Below are 16,752 nucleotides of genomic sequence, written 5' to 3'. Positions count from 1 at the left end.
AGTAGACGGGTCCGAGCCGTCCAAAGGATCCCCGCGCAAGCCACACCACCTTGCCCTGCCTCTGAACCCTCCGATAATGCAGGCAAAGTATTGGCAATGCAACGGAGTTCCGTCTTCAACAACCAGTCCCTGTCATAGAGAGTTTATCGACCAGTAACGTGTAATCTCAGCCGCATAGCTTACCGGTCGTCCGCACATCGACCCCGGACGTCTTGCATCTAGGCTACCAACAGCCTGCTGAGAACGAGCGACCTTACATGCGATCCCGCTGCCTCTCGCTGCGTTAGCTCCAGGCAACGTTTCCAATGCTCCCAGAGGTTTCATGTTTGCGGGAACGGCCGCGCATAAGGTACTTCGGCGGCCGGTATTACTACGGATCCATAGAGATCATGGATGCGAGAGGTAGCGTCAGCGCCACGCTGGTACATACGGTATGCAACCGTCGAAATTGCATCAGCACGACATTGCGATATTGATACGGAACTCCAACTCGGTGAGAATCCGCCCAACCTAGCCGCAACGCGACGTTGATGTTGGTAATTCCTTCGAGCAGCAACCCATAGTATTGCACAATCGCCCCAACTACTGTTGACACTTGGTCAGATGTTAATCCTGCCGTAAGTGCTCAGTACCGCAAAAGGTACTGAATCCGGCTGGAAAGTGTTGTAGACCTCAACATGCTAACGGGGCGGTTCTGCAGGGAAGGCGAGCATCAGGAGTTATTGGAGAGGCTGGCCCGGATGTTCGAGCTCAACGGACATATCGATTTCTCGAGGCGGCGGCACCAGCATTGTTAATGTGTTAGATGGCACCGCATCCATCAACGATGCGAAGTCGTACCAGGAGAGACCGGGATGTTAAGAGTGGAGAACATACATTGATTCGTACGGCGCCCGTATGTACGGCAGGTCATTGACATAGTATGTCTCCTAGCGGGTCCCCGTCGTGTTTCTGTGCGCCACCCCACTATAGCCGGTATTTTCGACGGATGCGCTAAGTCGCACGGGTCTATATCTGCCGTTACTATCGTCGGAAGATGTGACCATTCCTATTGCTGTCAAACGAGGAACAGAAGCGAAGTTTTCGACTTTGGCGATGAGAGCTCCGACTTTAACTGCGCCATGTCGATCTCCACATCGGCTCGATCTCAGCCTCGCGTTTGTTGGAAAGCAAAGCACTTCACCTCCATCTTCCAACACGCTCATGCACTGGGAGGAGTGGCTTGTTCTGCATGTGAAACCACTGATCACTGCTGGATCTGGCATGTATTTCGTCGGAGTTCGACACGAGAGTCTGAACGAGCTCGATTGATCTTCTACACGAACCTTGCCTGGTGGAATGCTATACTCAGCCTCGCCGCCCCCAACCCTGACCGTTTGAGCTCCATGCGCCTTTCGACCCCACGGAGTGCACGTCGAATAGGGCTGGCCAGATGAATGTGTTGTTGGTCACTCAGGCGTGCATACTGGCGACCAGGCGTGAAGGCGCTTTCGGTCGCACGATGTAGATCGACAGCGTAGGTTCAAGGCGCAGTCTTGAATAACGTTCCGCTGTGCGCTATCCTTCTTCGCTTGTTGTTTCTCAGCGTATCGGTTGTTACACTCCTCAAATCTATATCTAAGTTATCGCTCTTCACCTTTCAATTCAGACTTCGCAGGTAGCAAAGTTCCGAGTATTCCAGCACCGGCAGTACCGCTTCATAACTTACATTGTAAGCTTACCCAACTGTATCGACAAAGACGTTACGCAGGGCATCACTAACGGGTTTAAGCACCATAGCTATTACTGAAGACCATCATCAGTAAACTGCGCCATGGCAGCTCGCCTACAAGAAGAGGAATGGCACAATGGCCTCTGCAGCCACGTTTGCGGCGGTGACTGTGGCACATGCGTAAGAGCGCCGCTCTCCCCTAAGGTACTCCATCTGACTGATCTGTCATCTAGATGGCAGCATGGTGGTGTCCATGCTTCCTCTCTGGCCGGATCTCGGAGCGCTATCACCACTTCCCGGACATGACCTAGAGTAACTTCCAATTGTGGAATGGAGCCTGCGCGATCAGCTCTTGTCTGGGTGGGTTCATCTCGCTTGGTTGCCGGTCACACTGCAACGTCAGGAGCTCCGAAACCGCTTTGCGATTTGAGGGAACGGATGCCTTGATTGCGTGACAGCGTACTTCTGGTGAGTTGAGATAGGTGGCAAGTTACGTCGTACTTGCGCTAATGTGTGTCGAAGCTATCCTTGTGCTCTTGCTCAAATGGAGATGGAAATCAAAGATCGAGCACTCGGTGCTCAGGCTGGCGCAGAAGTCAAGGATCCCAACGCCGCGTACGGAGCGCAGCCGCCCATGGCATACCAAAATTTCTAGGCCAGCCAGAGCGTCAGAGAGTCGGTTAGGGTCGATGTAAGACAATAAGAAAAGGATGGTTGTGTTTTGAAAACAAGGCGTTATGGTCGAAGTTCGGAATTTCGTGGCTAGCATACAGGTATCGAGTCACTGGTCCATGTGTTCGCGACTTCAGGCATTTGCAGTATACCTTAGACTTGCTTCTCAAAGCACTGTAGGAGCTCGCATGTGAACAGTCATGAATTTCACACATGTGCTTTCTGAAGGTTGAAGCAGGGTCCATCACTCGATGCTGTCTGCGTTTGCCTATCCTTCCGCGTCCTCTGCGTACGCGCCTTACGGGCTTCCAGTGACCGCTCTAGAGAGCATGCAGATTGGCGGTATTGTTCATCCGGCCTAGATTAAAGTGCGCTTGAGCAGTGGTGCATCTCGACGTGGTTAATTCGGTGCCATCACTGGTTAGCGCATGATGTCATACTGAGTGTCGTCGTACCTCACCTCTTCAAGTTGCTCGTTCACTACGCTGTCTCTACAACCAACATCTGCTCGTTTACGGTGGAAGGTAGCAGATCCCAGCCTCAGGACAACGCGTCACGGGCGGCGGAGATGGTACAGAAGGTAGGCGTCATTTGCTGCCGTGCCCGCGCCAAAGCGTTCACTAAGCTCGACTGACAACGTCAACTACCCATCTCATATGAAGCCTTCGCGGCCTTCACGCGTTAGAGCCGCCGCTGCTCAAGTATTCCCTAGACCATTAGCTCTTTCAGATACGTTCTCTATCTGCGAGGTATCCTATTCCTTAAAAGTGACGCTCGATCCAGTCCACCCCGGCAAGGTGATGGCTCTCAAGCCATGTCTTGAGCCGTGATATATACGATGAGTTACCGGTGAGCCAGTAGTTCCCTATTCTTCCATACTTTTCGTACGTTCAAAGACAATACGTTCACTCTGGACTTTTCCTAGGACGCAGCGCGCCACACTGAGCATACACGTAAAGACTGCGCTCCCTCAAATACTCGTGCGCTTGCTTCACTTCGTCGGCATGCATACCTTTCAAGTTCACTCACTTAAGGAGCTGGATGACATGTTCGGACCCTGCCACAGCTATAAAGACAAGGCCGCTGCCCCTTCTCATACTCTACTTCCTTGCAATACAACCTCGACTTTGAAGACGATCTCAATCATTGCGCTCCGAGAGCAGAGGCTCAGTTGCACTGTTTAGCCTACCATATACACCACTCTTGTCGATTTTGTCTGATATCCGACCTGAACCTTAAGCCCTCTGATAGCTTAGGCAGAACTGGCCACTCTGTTTGCCCCTGACTGCAGCGCGCCGAATCACCCACTGACACTTGTACCTTCAACCGAGCTGAACTCTTGCGAATCCCAACGACAATGGCGACTATCAAAGAGATCATGAAACGGTGCGGTCTGGGTAACACCTTCCGACGAATGAGTCCGTCAGCTTTGAGGACAGCGATAGCGGAAGGCCACAGTGCGATTGATGGCAATGTCAGGCGCGGAAATTGCCTCGTGTCGGTGGACGTTTTGCAGGCCATTCTCGACGAAGTGGAAAGTACTCCCGGTTCCATGCCAGATGGGATGTCCACGAGCGCCTGCCCTCCGCAGCTTGCCGTAGACCAGGGCTTGACGACGCCGACTCTCCCGCCCGGTACGAAGCGTAAACTGCTCAATCCAGGAAGTCGCACCACAGCAGAGGGCGGCGGGAGCGGCATTGAGGCGGCCGCCAAGAAGCGAAAGGTGGTAGGCGCGGCTGATGAGGGGAAATTGAAGAAGCAAAAGGAGGAAAAGAAGCAAAAGCAAAGAGCAGAAAAAAAGCAAAAACTGATGACGTTCCTGGATCGGCGTATTCAAGACCGTATGAAGGGCAATAAGCCAATCAACCTTGTGAAACCACGGAACACTATTCACGAAGCCACACTCAAGCACTTTGACAACAAAGGGTACCGGCTCAATCTGCAGAAACTATCGACCGAGAGCCCTACACCTAAGCAACTTCACGACGTTGAGGCTGCCAGAACCTTCGGCCCGAACTATCTTGGCCGGACTGCCTCACTCAGTTTCGGCACCAACTTCGACATGATAAAGCGTCCAACCAATGGACATAGCAACATCGACATTCTGCTCCCGGCTGCCGACACCCACAATAGCCAGAGCCTTCATGACAACCTTGGAGACTTCACGGCGGGCGAGTTGCAGTACATGCTCGGCCACCACCTCATCTGGACTGACTTGCCGAGCGACGAGTTCTTATCTTACAGCAACGATCCGTTGTTCTTGGTCGTGCATCGCTGGACAGGTTTCATGAGGGGCAAGGCGGCGTAACGATCCAGTTTCTCGATCGCCGGGAAGCTTACCTGAGCGATGGGCGCCCAGCCGCCTTCTACCCTGGCCTCGACTTGTACAGCATCTTTCAGGTACCTTCTGCACCAATTTGGGCGGAGATGCAGAAGACAAAGCTGCATCCGCGGAAGTTTACTCAGGAGTACCTGTCACATCACACCATCATCGTGAAGGACACCCGATTCCAGCAGGCGTCGATTGAGAAGCTCATCAAAGATGGCCTTTACGACATCTTCCCGGCGTTCAGGGTCCCGCAGGATCACCAGCGTGTCGGCTTATACACGGGTCAGGTCGTGCTGCGCAAAGCAGGGTATGCGCCAAATCCCGACAGCCTACCGCCCAAGTTGAAGAGGCGCATCTACTCGTACCGCTACTCCGCTGACACTACGCCGTGCACCGAAGATCTCCTGAAGCTTGTTCAAAAAGTGACCCGCAACTTTATGGCACGGGCAACTGAACCACACCTTCACATCTTCCCAAGCTTCCTGACCTTCCAGAAGCGCCTAGATGACGACCCAGTCCTGATCGACTGGCTCCGCAATCATTACACTGCTCTGGACGTTCAAGACCTCTACGCAGATGGTGAAGGCGGCGTTCGTACCGGCTTCACTCATGTCGCCAACAATCTGCCCGGTGTAATGCAGTACCTCGACCTTGTGCGCACGGCGTGCACAGCCTTCGGTCTACCTGCGCTGCCTCCCAACAAGGTGCACAGGTCCAATCCCACTACTGACCACTGGTACGCGGACGAGGATGCGAAGCAACACCGTAACCACGTGTCCTCCAAGCCCTACGACCGCATCATCCAGCAAGATGCACGGGACAAGGCGAAGCGTAAGCGAAAGACGAAGAAAGAGAGTTTGTGGAACGTTTTAAGAGCGAGCCACGAGGTCAGTTCCATGCGGGACAGGGACTTGACTACCGATAAGCAGATGACAGTATCAGGGGCAGGAGACGACAATGTTGAGGATGCAGCGGGCGTACCGGTCGATGCTGAGGAAAACCCGAAGCTGCTGCAGTACGACGATTCGTCTGCACACCTGGATGGTTACATTGACCGGAGCGCAAACGAGGGTCCGAAGCAACGGGAAATGCAGTTCGTTGCTGCGGCTGAGACTCCTTTGTGAGCAGGGCTGCCAAGACGAGCGGAGCAGACTGAAAAGAAGACGCGCTTGGCCGTGACTTCTAGGAGGCGATGAATGGTCGGACGCGGCGGGTTTCAGGTGCGAGGGGTAGGTCCAAAGGCTAGATCCGTGGTGTGATCCGAGAGCGACTCCATGTGCGCAGAGAGCGCGGCAACGAGTCCACAAGCGAGAATGTCAGGGCCGTTGAAGCACCAAGACCAACTAGCAATCAGCATGGTGGTCTACAGCCTCTTAATGGTCGAACAGGCTAGCAAAGGATGCAGTGAGTGCATGATCTATAAACGATTCAAATGCAGACATGGCTGTCGTTTTCGGGTGTGTTGACACCACCATACCGTAATCGTGAAATACACAGCCGTAGACGGCTCGTGAGAACGCCAAGACGCCTCGCTAGATCCACCAAGTCAATCGCAGCGCTGTTAGAGATCACTCCCCTACCCTTTGGTGTAGAAAAGATCGGCATGCTGGGCCCTGGCCAGCTCCTAGGTGATCAGTTCCTCGCATGTCCAATCCTCGTACCTGCAGTATAACGTTAGCGCCCAGTCTCTGAACAACATGCTGGCACAGCGCGCTAGCAAGACATACCATCCATCAGGCAGATACCTCCTCACCACCAACGGCACCTTCTTCTCCCTAAGCTCTTTGATGGCGATCTGCAGCGGGTCCGTCTCACCCTCCACGTCCACCAAAACTGGCGCGTTCATGCTGATCTGTAGCGCTCTCGTGCCCAGCACCCGAGCCCGCTCGTACTTAGTCATGTACGGCGTGGTTGTGCGCTTGTCGGCGGCTATCTTCTTGCTCTTCACACCCTTGACTGTATTGTCGTGGTGTGAGTCGCCGCTGACCACTACGTTCTGAGCGTTCTGCGTGTAGTCTGTGCTGTCCAGATGCGCCTGGCCGTTCGGTTGGCCATCCACATCCATACCTTCACCATTCTGTTGAGCGGCGAAGTCGTCTGCGTTGTAATCTTCTACGAGGTTGTCCTCGTCGATGAGGTTATCTTCGTGGAACCTGCCTCATTGTCACTTACGGAAGAGCAGTGTGATGTGAATATGTGGGACTCACTCGCCATCGCCGAACTCGGGCCCGGCGTCGTCGCCATCACCATAGTCATCCATGCTGATGCTTTACAGGTACCAAGGAGGAAGGTTGCTGTTGCTGTTGCTGATTCGGTACGGTTGTTGGCGCAAACTAGAAATTGTTCGGACGTGAACATGCACAGTATTAGACTCTGCGGCCCGTGCGCAGTCTCGAAATCTTGGCATCTCGAGACTCTATTTTCGATGTCCCAGCTTAAAGCAGCATTCGATGATCCAAGTGATCAAGATTGCGACAATGGCTGTCGCCCCGCAGCCTCAGAAGCGTAAGGCAGCGACGACGCTGAGCGAAGTGAACAACGTACCGTCACAGGCACCGCCGAAGCGAGCAAAATGGTCGGCGAGCAGCAGGTCGAACGAGGAGAAAGCGTGGGACGACTTCGTGGTCTCAATGGAGGCTCGCGTAAGGGAAGCCGAAGAGGCCACGCCGGATACACCATACTCGCCTTTATTCTCCGCCGACCGAGATTCTGTTCCGGAGACGACGATGACTTCGAAAAGCGGATCAAGAAGGGCGAAGAAGCTGCACTGCGAGGTGCCGGGCTGTGGAAAGGCATTCGACCGACAGGCTAGGCTTGATATTCACATGCGTAGTCACACCGGTGAGCGGCCGTACGTCTGCGAAGAAGATGGCTGCGGCAAGACATTCCTTCGAAACGAGCATCTGAAGAGACACATGGACGACAAGCATAGCGATGAGCGAAAGTACATATGCTCTTATATTACTGGTACGGACGACGATCGGAGAGACGTGCTATGCGGCAAATCCTTCACAACCGCTACCCGTCTAAGAAGGCATGCCGCCGCACATGAAGCCAAAGAAGAGACCAAATGCAGTGAGCCAGGCTGCGGCAAGGTGTTCCGCAAGCAAGAAACTCTGCAACGCCACATTAAGCTCGATCATCTCGGCGAGAAGGCATTCAAATGCACAAACGTGGAGATGGCCGAAACTGGTGAGCTCGTGTCTTGCGATTTCGTCTTTTCCAACTCCAAGCAGCTCAGGAACCACGTAGCGAGAGAGCATTCCGGCCTACGCTACTTTTGCGATATCTGCTCGCCTGATGCTATGGACGCCGATCACAAAGGTGGTCTGGACGAAGAGATGGTCGACCTAATGTCCCTCCATGCACCCGTCGGCTTTGCAACCTACGCTGAACTCCAACACCATCTCAAAACTGCTCACCCACCAAGCTGTCCCGAGTGCGGCAAGGACTGCGAGAGTAATCGCGCTCTCAAAGCTCATATTGACATCGAACATACCGTACTCTCTACCAGGCAAACACACATGTGCACATGGCCTGGTTGTACGCGAGGCTTCACCAAAGCCGGCAATCTCAAGGTGCATATGCAGAATGTGCACACAAAGACCCGCAACTTTGTATGCGGCGAGTTCGACCTGACTGGCAACCCCAAAGTGGAAGGGTGGGATGGCGAAGGCTGTGGCAGCGCGTTCGGCACGAAGGCCAATCTGGAGGATCACGTACGGACGAGGCATATGGGATTGAAGGGCAAGATTCGGCCTTCGCGCTTGCTGAAGAAGGAGGCGAAGGAGATGTCCAGCAGTCAGACACCGAGTACTTTGGACGAGGCCATTACGCCAGACCCTGCTGTTTCAATGCTCACCGGCTATGGCTATGAGCAGTTGCGTCCCGTTGCTTGTCTCATTCAGAGCTGCCAGCAGCGGTTCGTGAGAGAGTACGATCTCGCGGAGCATCTGGAGCTTACGCATGGTTGGCAAGTGGATGATGTGAATGATCGCTTAGCGGAGAAGGAGGCGATGGAGTCGGGTCGGTTTTGGATTGGCGGCGGCGAGCAGTTGACGGCGATCAATGTTGCGGATGAGGAAGGGCCAGACGATGTGATGAAGGTTTCTGCTGAAGTGGATATGATGGACGATGAGAGACGCGCGGAGTTGGAGAGGAGTGTGGCAGAGTTGCAGGCATTGAGGCGGCTCAGCTGGGAGGAATTGGAGGTGCCACGTAATGGGTTCGACCCTACTGAAGCCGCCGACGGTCAAGCCACGACAATGATGGGCGTGGAAAGCATGGCGGTCGATCCTACTTTGATCTGATTGTGGGAGTGCAGACGGTGCTTGTAAGGGAGGGTAGCGCTGCAGATGCCCTGTATGCATTGCTTGAGACTCTTGTGCATTGGCATTGTCAGATATCCCTTCTGCATTACTTGAGAGCTCCGCTTACTCTTATGGATGGCCTGTAACGCAGTAGAAGCTTTGCTCTCATCGCCCGCCTCGCCATTTGACGCTCGCGTAACATCGTGAAGCCCGAGAAAGCTAGGCCACTAAACCGTACATCAGTCTTCCCATCCATCAGTCGTGATACCAGTCCTTCGCGCCCCTGCAGGCTTTCTATGGCTCGCGGCGCACAAGCGGCGGTCAGTACCCGCTCACTCTCCGTCGTCTGTGTCGTCCTCCTCGTCACCGTCGAGTTCGGTACCGCTCTCACTCTCACTGTCACTGGGCACGTCTCGAGGAGGCACGAGGACACGCTTGGACAGATTCTCGAGCATTGTTTTCATGCTCGCACCATAACCTGCTTTGAGTGACACCTTCTCTATGCGGTTTTCTGCATTGTCGCTCGAACCACGTTCAAAACCCTCGGCTCTAAAAGCTACCCTCGCCATTGCCAAGCCTATTGTAGGTTCAAAGCAGTTGATGTTGGCCTGGCCAACAGACAAATGGCTCAGACGGGCAGACGTCGGCAGGGATATCGCCAGAGAACGCAAGAATTCGGACCATGGATTCGTGTCTTCGTCGTGCAGAGAGTCGTGATCCTTGGCCTTGAGCGAGACACGCCAAAGGTTAAACGACTGAAGGTCCAGGTTGACGGCAAGGCGCGTGAGGACAGACGCATCGATGGAAAGGAAGCCGATGTCGAGGTCCTTCAAGCATGTCAAATACACAGGAGGTATTGGGTCAACCGCTGATCCGGACAATGTATTGGAGACTGGACCTAAGTACGGCGTAGCGAGCCAATCCAATATTTCAGTCGTATCTTCCGTAGCCCGACGGGTAGCGAAGTTTAGACGCAGTGTTTCGAGTGATTGTAGCTCGTGTATGAAGCGCTTAAAGGCTCGCGCACGCGTTGTATCATTCCGAGAAGAAGCGTCCGACACGTAGGAGTCATATCGACCCGCAAGCGACGAAGTTAGCATTAAACGCTTCAGGTTTCGAAGCACAGGCTTGATCATCATGCCTACATTACCGGCAAGCATTGCAAAGGAATCGGCATCCAGGCTTGGGTCCGATCTTAAGAACACATCAATGTTCTCAGGGTGCACGTTGGCCTTGCCTAGTGCGGAGAGCAGCATAGGAAAGATACGACCAGGTGTTGCAGAGCGCGGAATGGGACGTCGGTAAGGTTGCTCCAAGATTGGTCCGTAAGACCACCCATAGCTGCGCCATAAAGCTGTCTCCCCGTCTCGGAAACGCCCTTTTCCACTGTAATCTCGCAGGCCTACCGTGCGTAAACACGGTAACCTTGAAAAAGCTGCAACAAGCAGGTCTTGAGCTTCACCAGTCAGCAGTAATTCATCGTGAGGAAGATTATCGGGTTCATGGATCATTTCAGCTTCGGAGTTGGGCAGACGATGGCCGGGGTCAAAGGTATCTGTACTGATGATCACCTCGTGAAGGAAACGGGAAAGCGTAGGGTGCTTTGCAATGTCCACGAGAGCTCGCAGACTGACGTGCTCGAGCATAAACTGGCGCTTTGAAAAGAATTCTCGAGCGAATTTATCGAACAGTGCAGTCTCGATCGTCTTGCATGTCCTCCTGAAATGGCCAAGTTCTGGTGTCGTCAGGTACGCTGCCACCCGGACCACAATCTCCGGTGGCAACCCTAACAACGAGGTTGAGGACATGGCGAGGCAGGTTGAGTTGCAGCCGTATCGAACCCTTGAAGTAGGAGAGACACACGTATGGAGGTGATGTTGAGTTTGAGAAGTAGTGAAGGCAGCTGGATGTCACGAGAAGCGTGATGTTAGCGTGTTTGCCTACGTGATCTGTGCGCCTGACGTCGCGGTGCAGCCTGGGCTCGCTGAACATGACTTCAGCAGCATCTTGTCAAGGTTAACGTTGTCACGAATCCGAGTAGAGCCAAAGGCAGGGTTCGACATGCCACCGAAGAAGAGAGCGAGGGCCGCATCGTCTCGAGCTGACAGTGAGGAGCCGCAAGCGAAGCGCCAAACGCGAGGCGCCACTAAGAAAAACGCCAATGCACTCCCTTTGGGCTCAGCCGAGGTCAACGATGAAGCTGCTGACAATGCAAGCCCAAATACCACTACAGCTCCTGCCAAACAGAAACGCCGTCAAAAGAAGCAGAAGAGAGCCGACGCGGAGCCCGACGGTACTACCGTCACAAGAGACACGTTGTCCAACGCCGAAGATGATGCTACTACTACACTTATAATACCCGACCAGAAACCAACCACGGCTAAGCCGAACCTTGTTGACGATCTGTTCGACTCTGTGAAGGAGGACGGAAACGATGTTGGTGATGAGACTGATGACCAAATAGCGACGACGTCAAAGAAGCTTGTGGTCCCAATTGATGAACAGTGCCCACTTGCTTCACATCGCGTCTTCATTGATGCCGTTGACGGCGTCATCTACGACGCCTCACTCAATCAGACCAATGCGTCAAACAACAATAACAAGTACTACCGCATTCAGGTGCGTGTCGGTAGATCATTATAAGTCTCTACGCCTGCTAACGTGTCATAGCTTTTAGAAGGCGCCAATGGCAACTACAAGACTTGGACGCGCTGGGGACGTGTTGGTGAACCGGGAAAAGGCCTTCTACTCGGTGATGGCTCCCTCGATGATGCGCTGAGTCAGTTTGAGGCCAAGTTTAAGGTGAGCACAGACGTGTGCAGACGCCGGGACCATTGGACGAGACATGGCTGACTCTGCTACTCATCGGCCGTCTAGGACAAGTCGGGCCATAAGTGGGCGGACAGGAGGGCAACTCCAAAGAACAACAAATATGTGTTTCTCGAGAAGTCATACGAGCCAGATGCGGACGATGCGCCAACAACAGCTGGTGCCTCGAAGCGCAAAGTCAAGTCACTGAGATCCAGCCTCCACCCTGCTGTGCAATCGTTGATGGAGCTCATCTTCAACCAGCAGTACTTCGCTCGTACGATGGAAAGCCTGAACTACGACGTGAACAAGCTGCCTCTCGGGAAGCTGAGCAAGGTGACTATCACTCGTGGTTTCCAGGCACTGAAAGATCTTGCTGCTCTGCTGCAAACGCCGAACCCAGTAAGCCCACGCTGTGCGGAACCCATCGCGGGTGTCTGAGACCTAGCTGACTGTCCTACCCATGGCATTCTAGGCCGTGACAGATGTGGAGCACCTCTCAAATTCGTACCTATCGATCATTCCGCATAACTTTGGCCGTGGTCGCCCACCCATCATCAGAGACGTTGAAGTGCTGAAGAAGGAGGTCGAGCTGCTTGAAAGCTTAAGCGAGCTTAAAGATGCGGACGACATCCTCAAAGCTGAAGACGCCGGCTCTGTCGAGGAGATCCACCCTCTCGATTCCCGCTTCCAAGGTCTGGGCTTGTCAGAGATGACGCCTCTGCTGAAAAGCAGTTCAGAGTACTCCGAACTCAGTTTGTATCTCAGCAAGACTTGTGGCGAGACGCATTACTTCAATTACACCATTGAGGACATCTTCCGCATTGAGCGCAACGGCGAAAGTGAGCGCTTCGAGAAGAGCGGCTTCGCCACGATCGCTAGTGACAAACGTCTTCTCTGGCATGGCTCTCGTACGACCAACTACGGCGGCATCCTCAGTCAAGGCCTGCGTATCGCGCCGCCGGAAGCGCCTGTCAACGGATACATGTTCGACAAAGGAGTATACCTTGCCGACATGTCGTCAAAGTCGGCCAATTACTGCGCTTCGTGAGTGCCCCATCAGACAGTGATGCGAGGCAATGGCTGACAGGTCTTGCAGATACGATTCTGACGGCTACGGGCTGTTGTTGCTGTGTGAGGCAGAGCTCGGCCAACCCATGCAAGTTCTCCAACACGCCAAGTACGACGCCGCTTCCTCCGCCAAGGAGCAGGGTGTTTACTCGACGTGGGGCCAAGGCCTGACAGGACCGAAAGGCTGGAAGGACGCTGCTTGTGTGCACCCTTCGCTTGCGGGCGTCAAGATGGTACGTCGTCACTAGCAATGAGTTGTGCGTTGACGCTAACGTGTGCCTCATCCAGCCTGATGTCAGTACGCCTCCTGGCGAAACGAAAGTGCCGACCGCATATCTGCTGTACAATGAGTACATCTGTTACGATTTCGCTCAAGTCCGCCTGCGGTATTTACTGAGAGTGCGGATGTGAGTGGCCGTCAGGCGCGAGACGCACGTAAGAGGGCATTTATCTCTTTGCGAGACTTACCAGCACATGCAGGTCCTTGCATGGTTCAGCAAATTTCACGCATGATGAGCAACCGGGGTACCATGACCCCGGTTGGCGACAAACGTGGTCTGCGTGTCATACAGCACAGAGTGTGCGGGCGCCACGGCATAACGCCTATGTTTCATATTGACTGTTTGCTAAGTAGATCTCTGCAAACATGGCCGCACTACTTTTCCGTCCGAATGTGTCACATTCGATATATGTTTGTCTTGGAGTCTTCGAATACATGCCACCGGACAGCTTCAGCGCGTATGGAGAACAGCAAGCCAGCACGTTTCGTCCGAAGGCGGCCCCGAGAGAGATTCCAGCTGCCAAGAAATGCAGGCATCTGTTGGAAGTGATCGACAGACTGCATGCCAAAGGGCAGCCTTTTTCGGTGCCGAACTCGGCACGGCAATGAAGTGGCCGCTCAGCGTCGCCGACCAATTTCCTCTCCATCGCCATGTAGTAGGGCGTAACATGCAGGCTGGACAGCTGGATGGGCAATTCCTAGACGTAGATGCGATGGCTCGATGCCGAGGAGGTATGGTAGTAACGAACAATGCTTTGCGTCCGCTACTCATCGGACGAGCAGCCGTCCAGCATTGCACCCTTGCACCGACGCACCGACATAGTACACAGGTATATAGCTGGCGGTGTTCGCATGGAGAGAGCTACCCACGCAACAGCATAGCTTTCTACGAACCAGATTGAAAGCGGTACACAACAAGGCTACAATATCTGAAACATACATCGTTCGCAACACCAATTCACCTCCACCATGCAAGTACCATCCAACGTCGACGTCTGCATCGTTGGCGGCGGCCCGGCAGGTCTTATGACCGGCTGTGCACTAAGGCGCAACGGTGTCAACGCGGTTATTCTTGAGGCCAGCGCAGAACCATCGACAACCTCGCGTGCAACGGTCCTGCATGCGCGCACGCTGGAGGTCCTCGAGACGCTGGAGGTGACCGACGAGATCATGAGACGTGGCAGACGACTTTCGGGCTGGAACTTGGCGACAAAATCGAAAGTCCTCTGCGAGCTTGACTTCGGAGATCTTAACAACAAGTATAACTGCTTTGTCACTCTGCCGCAGTTCCATACTGAATCGGTCCTGCGCGAGAAGTTTGCCGAATTCGGTGGTAAGCCATACTGCCAAAGCAAGTTAACAACTCCGAAGGCTGACCAGCATATTCACAGGTACTATCTACTGGAACACTCGCGTTACTGGCGTGACCGACAGCGGCGATAAGGTACAGCTGGAAATTAGCACGCCGGAAACCAAGTCCACCGTCCAAACGAGCTATGCGGTAGCCTCAGACGGTATCCACAGCACCCTTCGGGACGCGCTTCACATCGAGTTCGAAGGCGGCGAGTACACCCAGTCTTTCGTTGGAGCCGATTGCACGCTAGCATCAGAAGGCGAACTCGAGCATGACAAGCTTCAGCTGTTCCTTGACCCCGGCTTTCTCCTGTTCGTGCCGCTGCCGGGTGGTGTGTGGCGGCTGCTTGCGACTCTGGAGCAGGCACCCAAAGAACAGGACCTTGCCCTCTGGCAGGGCATTGTGGACGAACGCGCAGTACCAGGCGTCAAGATTGAAGGCTTCACATGGCACGGCCGTTTCCACATCCACCATCGCCTTGCACACAACTACCGTAAGGGCAGAGTCTTTCTAGCCGGTGATGCGGCGCATGTCCACAGTCCAGCAGGAGGGCAGGGTATGAACACAGGCATACAGGATGGCTACAAGCTTGCTGAGATCTTGACCGAGGCGGTCAAGGGAGGCAAGACGTCTGCAGCAGCGCTCGATCGATACGAAGCGGCGCGGCGGCCGGTGGCTAAGAAGGTGGTGCAGCTTACGCACAACATCACCGTCTCCGCGACCATTACGAATCGTTTGGTGGTCACGGCGCGGAACTACATCCTGTCGTGGTTGATGTGGTTCTCATGGCCGCGTTACTACTTGGTGCACAGGTTGTCGGAGTTAGAACATTGACGAGCGGTGGAGGCTGAGAAGTCATGGCATGGAGTACGCAGCAGGCATACCATCTAGCGCATAGCAAGTGAATCATCAATACCGCTCCTTTCATCCTTCGATGTTTCTGAGCAGCGTGCGTCTACTCAATAGTGCCTGTGCTGCTATCGTGAAGTTGCCTCAGGCATAATTGGTCCGAGCTTCAACCGTCGCGCCTCCGCACACACATTCGCCAAGCCATTCGCAACGACGGGAAGTGGTTGTGTTGATGATCTTACTGCCACTTCTTCGTATTGACTGAAGCGCCGTACTTCAATTCAAGACCCTCTGTACACGGACTTCCGAACGTTGAGCGGCGGATCGAAATCGAGCGGAGATGGATCACGAGAAGCTGGCACGCATGCAAAATGCGGTGCGTATTGGTACGTTCGCTTGGAAAGTGAAGCAGCTGCAAGCAGAAGGTTGCGCTGTTGGGATATTGAGATCGCAGTGCTAATTTGATCACAGGGTAAGCACAATCTCTACTATATATGCATCTTCTCGCATCGAGACAGCCTCTCAATGCGTAACGCTCCGCCAATGCACATGAAGCCACTCCACGCTTGACGTAATGCTGTATTAGAGACGGAGAAGGCTGACGATCATTCAGCGGCAAAGGTACACCACGAAGGAAAGTGAAGAAGGTGCACAAGAGCTCGGGCACAGACGACAAGAAGCTGCAAACAACGCTGAAGAAGATGAACGTACAACCCATTACGGGCATCGAGGAGGTCAACATGTTCAAGAGTGATGGCAACGTTATCCACTTCAGTGCGCCGAAAGGTCAGTCTTGTTTTGGTCTATCGAACCAAGGCACGTGGCTTGCTTAATGAGATTTGCGACTGACAAATGGTCCTGCAGTTCACGCATCCGTTCCTTCCAACACCTTCGCGTTATACGGCAACGGAGAGGACAAGGAACTTACCGAGCTTGTACCTGGTATCTTGAACCAGCTTGGCCCGGACAGCTTAGCCTCGCTACGGAAGCTGGCCGAATCATACCAATCGTTACAGAAGGGTGGCGAAGGCGAGGAGGGCAAGAAAGGCGACGATGATGACGAAGAGATTCCAGATCTTGTTGAGGGTGAAGAATTCGGTAACAAGGGTGATGTTGAGTAAAGCATTTTCCTGTGGAGTCGGCGTAACCCTGCAGCACGCTGGTATCATCACCGACACGGCCATTTGCACTGATGTATGTGAGGCGTCAATGGATGCTGGGGGCTCTGCATGCATCCAGTGGCCAAGAGACGGTCGGTCACCTGTACACGAAGCTCATTATACAGACGGTCCGACTGGTCCAAAGTGGGGGTATTTATATGTGGTAGTATTTGCCATCAACGCAGCAGGATCGAACAAGCTCTGCTAC

General features: G+C 53.9%; 8 protein-coding genes across 8 annotated transcripts; 6 read left to right on the top strand and 2 right to left on the bottom strand.

Moving 5' to 3' along the window:
- The first annotated feature begins 266 nt into the window (after window positions 1–266).
- On the top strand, window positions 267–863 carry BAUCODRAFT_562440 (uncharacterized protein). The gene is made up of 3 exons (XM_007680306.1): window positions 267–493; window positions 604–640; window positions 701–863. The coding sequence occupies exons 1-3, from the start codon at window positions 394–396 to the stop codon at window positions 795–797; spliced, it is 234 nt and encodes a 77-aa protein (XP_007678496.1). The 5' UTR covers window positions 267–393; the 3' UTR covers window positions 798–863.
- Window positions 864–929: 66 nt separating this feature from the next.
- Window positions 930–1,265, bottom strand: BAUCODRAFT_124395 (uncharacterized protein; the record flags this gene model as incomplete). Its single annotated transcript, XM_007680305.1, has 1 exon — window positions 930–1,265. One exon carries the CDS (start codon window positions 1,263–1,265, stop codon window positions 930–932), a length of 336 nt encoding a protein of 111 aa, XP_007678495.1.
- Window positions 1,266–3,740: 2,475 nt separating this feature from the next.
- BAUCODRAFT_25913 (uncharacterized protein) lies at window positions 3,741–5,836 on the top strand (the record flags this gene model as incomplete). Its single annotated transcript, XM_007679779.1, has 2 exons — window positions 3,741–4,687; window positions 4,774–5,836. The coding sequence occupies 2 exons, from the start codon at window positions 3,741–3,743 to the stop codon at window positions 5,834–5,836; spliced, it is 2,010 nt and encodes a 669-aa protein (XP_007677969.1).
- A 222-nt stretch (window positions 5,837–6,058) lies between these two features.
- BAUCODRAFT_36057 (uncharacterized protein) lies at window positions 6,059–7,038 on the bottom strand. The gene is made up of 3 exons (XM_007679900.1): window positions 6,920–7,038; window positions 6,440–6,865; window positions 6,059–6,373 (listed from the first exon to the last, which is right to left on the bottom strand). The coding sequence occupies exons 1-3, from the start codon at window positions 6,970–6,972 to the stop codon at window positions 6,337–6,339; spliced, it is 516 nt and encodes a 171-aa protein (XP_007678090.1). The 5' UTR covers window positions 6,973–7,038; the 3' UTR covers window positions 6,059–6,336.
- Window positions 7,039–7,170: 132 nt separating this feature from the next.
- Window positions 7,171–9,345, top strand: BAUCODRAFT_141066 (uncharacterized protein). The gene has a single exon (XM_007680355.1). The coding sequence runs from the start codon at window positions 7,190–7,192 to the stop codon at window positions 9,020–9,022; it is 1,833 nt and encodes a 610-aa protein (XP_007678545.1). The 5' UTR covers window positions 7,171–7,189; the 3' UTR covers window positions 9,023–9,345.
- A 1,738-nt stretch (window positions 9,346–11,083) lies between these two features.
- BAUCODRAFT_149887 (uncharacterized protein) lies at window positions 11,084–13,312 on the top strand (the record flags this gene model as incomplete). The annotated part of the gene is made up of 6 exons (XM_007680304.1): window positions 11,084–11,641; window positions 11,693–11,824; window positions 11,900–12,232; window positions 12,306–12,877; window positions 12,930–13,134; window positions 13,190–13,312. 6 exons carry the CDS (start codon window positions 11,084–11,086, stop codon window positions 13,310–13,312), a joined length of 1,923 nt encoding a protein of 640 aa, XP_007678494.1.
- Window positions 13,313–14,150: 838 nt separating this feature from the next.
- BAUCODRAFT_25908 (uncharacterized protein) lies at window positions 14,151–15,369 on the top strand (the record flags this gene model as incomplete). Its single annotated transcript, XM_007679778.1, has 2 exons — window positions 14,151–14,514; window positions 14,573–15,369. The coding sequence occupies 2 exons, from the start codon at window positions 14,151–14,153 to the stop codon at window positions 15,367–15,369; spliced, it is 1,161 nt and encodes a 386-aa protein (XP_007677968.1).
- A 263-nt stretch (window positions 15,370–15,632) lies between these two features.
- BAUCODRAFT_93299 (uncharacterized protein) lies at window positions 15,633–16,749 on the top strand. The gene is made up of 3 exons (XM_007680053.1): window positions 15,633–15,771; window positions 15,998–16,170; window positions 16,249–16,749. The coding sequence occupies exons 1-3, from the start codon at window positions 15,725–15,727 to the stop codon at window positions 16,503–16,505; spliced, it is 477 nt and encodes a 158-aa protein (XP_007678243.1). The 5' UTR covers window positions 15,633–15,724; the 3' UTR covers window positions 16,506–16,749.
- Window positions 16,750–16,752: the final 3 nt, after the last annotated feature.

This window comes from Baudoinia panamericana (assembly GCF_000338955.1).
Source record: "Baudoinia panamericana UAMH 10762 unplaced genomic scaffold BAUCOscaffold_9, whole genome shotgun sequence".
Taxonomy (NCBI): domain Eukaryota; kingdom Fungi; phylum Ascomycota; class Dothideomycetes; order Mycosphaerellales; family Teratosphaeriaceae; genus Baudoinia; species Baudoinia panamericana.
The sequence above is the reverse complement of the archived record's forward strand: the minus strand, read 5'-3'. Positions and strand labels throughout refer to the sequence as shown.